General features: G+C 44.9%; 1 protein-coding gene across 1 annotated transcript in view; it reads left to right on the forward strand.

The window, feature by feature from the left end:
• The first annotated feature begins 602 nt into the window (after positions 1 to 602).
• Positions 603 to 4,122, forward strand: part of DCT (dopachrome tautomerase) — an 18,248-nt gene continuing 14,728 nt past the window's right edge. The window contains exon 1 of the mRNA XM_071570458.1: positions 603 to 897. Coding sequence (XP_071426559.1) covers positions 603 to 897 — 295 coding nt within the window. The remainder of the gene's footprint in view (positions 898 to 4,122) is intronic.

The following is a 4,122-nucleotide window of genomic DNA, read 5'->3' on the forward strand; positions in this document are numbered from 1 at the left end:
CCTATATCATCTGCACTTCCAGTTAGTTTTCTACTGCTGCTGGAAAGTATTATCTTGCAATGAATGCACTAAAAGAGAAGGTTTCCTCTTCTATTTATTTTTGTTTACAGAGTTTTGATTAAAAGAATAAACATATTTATCCAGGCACCTCAGCTAAAACAAGACAATCAATTTCTCAAAGCTCATAAAACACTTGGAGAAATAAATCTGAGGCATTCATTCTCCTGACAAGCTGCCAGAATCTGCAGAACTTGCTTTCACACTGGCATCTTTTCTGCCCTTGATGTCATGTGCAAAACACGAGGATTTATGCCGTGCTAATCCTTCTAATGAGGGCTTCTCCCAGCTTCTATATAAACCCTGCTCAAAGCTGTGGCTGCTGGGCAGGCACCAGAGTCAAAGCACCTTTTGAACCACATTCAAGGCAATTAAGAGACTGGGAATTAAACAAACACCCAACACCAGCATCCTCAGCAGTGAGAGGGATTACCCTGGCTGGCCAGAGCATGGAGCTGTGGTAAAGCCAGGTTGTTCCACGACAGAGATCTCCCTGCTCCACTCGTTCAGGTCCAGTGGACAGGCAGAGCCTGCACCCAGCTGTAATGGGCACCCTGAGGTGGCTCTTCTGGGCTGGGCTGGGCTATCTGAGCTGCTGCTGTCCCGCACAGGCACAGTTTCCTCGTGTCTGCATGACGGTGGAAGCCCTTCGCTTGAAGCGCTGCTGCCCGGCCTTAGGGACAGAGCCAGGCAATATCTGTGGGTCCCTGCAGGGCAGGGGACGGTGTGAGGGGGTGCAGGCAGACACTCAGCCTTGGAGTGGCCCCTATACCCTTCACAATGTGGATGACCGGGAACGGTGGCCCCTCAAGTTCTTCAACCAGAGCTGTCGGTGCACAGGTGAGATGGGTGCTGGAGGGAGGGGATGGGCATGAATATGTCCACTAACCTTGTTCCAAAGGCAAGAAACATCTCTGATGGCATAAGGCATGAAGAAGGCATCAAATATTATTAATATCCTAAAAAGTCTGCCATGTTCATGATACTATCAACAATTTTTTAGAGCAGCAGGGTCAAATAAGTGTTTTCTCTCATGCAGACTTTTGTGTTTTCCTCTTTGCCTCTGGAGTAGTCCCTGTAGCCACCCATCACCTTTCTCTGCAGGCTTTTGGACCTTTCAGTGGTGCATTCAAACATCTGTCACTGTTAATCTTGGTGCAGTGAACATTGGATCAGTGTGTATTGATTGGAGACTTATTCCTCATGGAGTAGTACTTTGCAGCACAATATAGCCCTGTGCACTGAATATGTTGAGATGTCTGGTCAGGTGTTTCCTAAGGTTCTTAAATAAGTCTACAACTTACACTGATCCAAAATGTCTATACAACCACCAAAGAGACCATCCCATTCTCTTCCTCCCCGTCTTTATCTGCTCCTTCTCACCTGTGATTTTACATGGGCTGCTCTGTTTGCATGCTGGAGTGAAACGGATCTGGGAGGAGATTTTGAAGGCTAGTCTGGCCAAAGGGATAAGGTTTTAATAAGACAGCTTCACTAGTGCTAGTAGGAGGGAAGGGGTAGGAAGGTAAGGTCAGGGCAGGATAAGGTGATAAGACTTTTCTCAGCAACAGCCCTGGTTGAAGGAGGTAAAATTAAGAAGAACTGCAGTCTCAGCCCAGACTACCATGCAGGGCTGACAGGAGATGGCACTAGGAGTTGGGCAATAGGTGTGTCTCAGGAACTGAAGTCACTTGCTAGGGAGATTTCAAAGAAAGCCTGAGCTTTCTTGTTGAAAACATAAAGTTGTTTGAATTTTCTAACATGGGAAAAGTAGTCTGCTTTCCTTCAGCCTGATTCTTAGAAATAGCTGAACTGTTTAGTCTAAAACATATTTTGTGTCTCACTATCAGAAGTGCCCAGATCAGTCTGAGAAGGCAGCACTGCAGAAAATTTCAGCCCAAGAGGTTAAGTTTTCGAGCACTGTTATCAATTGAAAACAGAGGTAGTGGCAGATGACTTACACAGATACATGGCATTACTGAAACTCCTCAAAATAATAACAACAAAGTTTAGAATATAAATCAGCTTTTATCTCTTCCTTTGACTGGATTTCAAATGCTTGAAATGGAAGTGTGGAAGGACTTTTCCAGACACTTTACAAAAAAAATTGGATGCAGATTTTTTTTCATTTCACATGTTCTTATGTGCCTCCAAAACTTAAGTCAGGTATCACATACAGGCACAGACCCTGAGTCGGAAGAATGCTAAAACACAGGGGCATATACCTATATTTACAAAAGTAAAGTGATTAGGACATCAAAACATGGAAGTAAATTGAAGAGCAGTGGAGACAGAATGGTCTGCGTAGGCAGATATTAATTTGCTTATCCAAGTAGAGATAGAGATGGTATTTGATATTTGCAGGACTGGATCCCAAGTTATGTGAGCAGAATGTAGTATTTAATTCAGCCTTACTTCTGCTGAGCTGTCTGCTCTCCTTGTCTCCTTAAATCTGGTTTCTCCTGCTGCATTTTTATTTCACTTGGATTCCTCTTTCTTCTTGCAGATTTTATCTAAATATACCAGTGATGAAATATGAAGGTGGAAAGAATCCTTAAGGATGTTTTTCAGAAAGTTTTCCTGGGCTGTACTCTGCTTGATGCTGTATGCAAGGGCATTTCTAGGAGAATGCTAAGAAGTTTACAGCTGTGTGGGGTTTGAATTAGATCTGTTGTTTTTACGGTGCAGGTGATCATGGCTTTTTGTCTATTAGGGATTTTTTGTATTCTTTATTTCCACTCAGTTTTATACACTGGTTTGCTGTCTGAACACCAGAGTTTTAAGTGATGTGGAGTGTGGTATTTATTAGGCATCCAGTGCTATGGTACCTATGTGACATAATGGTAGGTAGCATATGGTACCTACATAACATAAATTAAATATGCTCATTCAAAGGGACACGGACCTGTGCACATCTCTACCATTAAGGTATCTTATTTTAAAAATGAATATTATGTGCAAACTGCCTGTTTGAAATGGTTCCTGGATTGTACAAACTCCAATCCTGCCAAGGCTCTTTCTAGCAGTTTAACAATATAAATGGTTTTGTTCCACTGCCATCCTGGCCCTGTTTAATTTAGAGTTTAGATGTGGTGTAAATGATAAGCTGTGGGAACTCCAACTACAATGTAGCTGATCATTTGGTTAGACCGTGCCATTTAATGTGTCATATAACTGATGGCTGTATGGTTGGAAACCTGGAGGAACTGTGGGGAACTGGGCCAGGATTTTCCAAAGCAGGGTTTCTGGAGTTTTCACAAAAAATTAGTCTACTTGAGCTTTCTGAAAAACACTTCTCTAAGGAGAAAAGGAACACTGAGAATTTGTTCATTTGTTATTCACTGAAGGAAAATATCTTAAAATCATATCCATCCAGTTCTGGATGCTTAGTACTTATGAAAAAGAGAAGGGAAGGGAAGGGGAGGGAAGGAAGGAAGGGAACGGGAAGGGAAGGGAAGGGAGGAAGGGAAGGGAAGGGAAGGGAAGGGAAGGGGAAGGGAAGGGGAAGGGAAGGGAAGGGAAGGGAAGGAAGGGAAGGGAAGGGAAGGGAAGGAGGAAGGGAAGGGAAGGGAAGGAAGGGAAGGAAGGGAAGGGAAGGGAAGGGAAGGGAAGGGAAGGGAAGGGAAGGGAAGGGAAGGGGAAGGGAAGGGAAGGGAAGGGAAGGGGAAGGGAGGGGAGGGGAAGGAAGGGGAAGAAGAGAGAAGAGAAGAGAAGAGAAGAGAAGAGAAGAGAAGAGAAGAGAAGAGAAGAGAAGAGAAGAGAAGAGAAGAGAAGAGAAGAGAAGAGAAGAGAAGAGAAGAGAAGAGAAGAGAAGAGAAGAGAAGGAGAAGAGAGGAGAAGAGAGGAGAGGAGAGGAGAGGAGAGGAGAGGAGAGGAGAGGGGAGGAAGAGGGGAAGGGGAGGGGAGGGAGAGGAGAGGGAGAGGGGAGGGGAGGGGAGGGGAGGGGAGGGGGAGGGAGAGGGAGAGGGAGAGGAGAGGAGAGGAGGGAGAGAGGAGGGAAGGGAGAGAGGAGAGGAGAGGATAGAGAGGGAGAGGAGAGAGGAGAGGAGAGGAGAGGAGAGGAGA

The sequence above is a fragment of the Pithys albifrons genome, chromosome 1 (genome assembly GCF_047495875.1).
Source record: "Pithys albifrons albifrons isolate INPA30051 chromosome 1, PitAlb_v1, whole genome shotgun sequence".
NCBI lineage: Eukaryota > Metazoa > Chordata > Aves > Passeriformes > Thamnophilidae > Pithys > Pithys albifrons.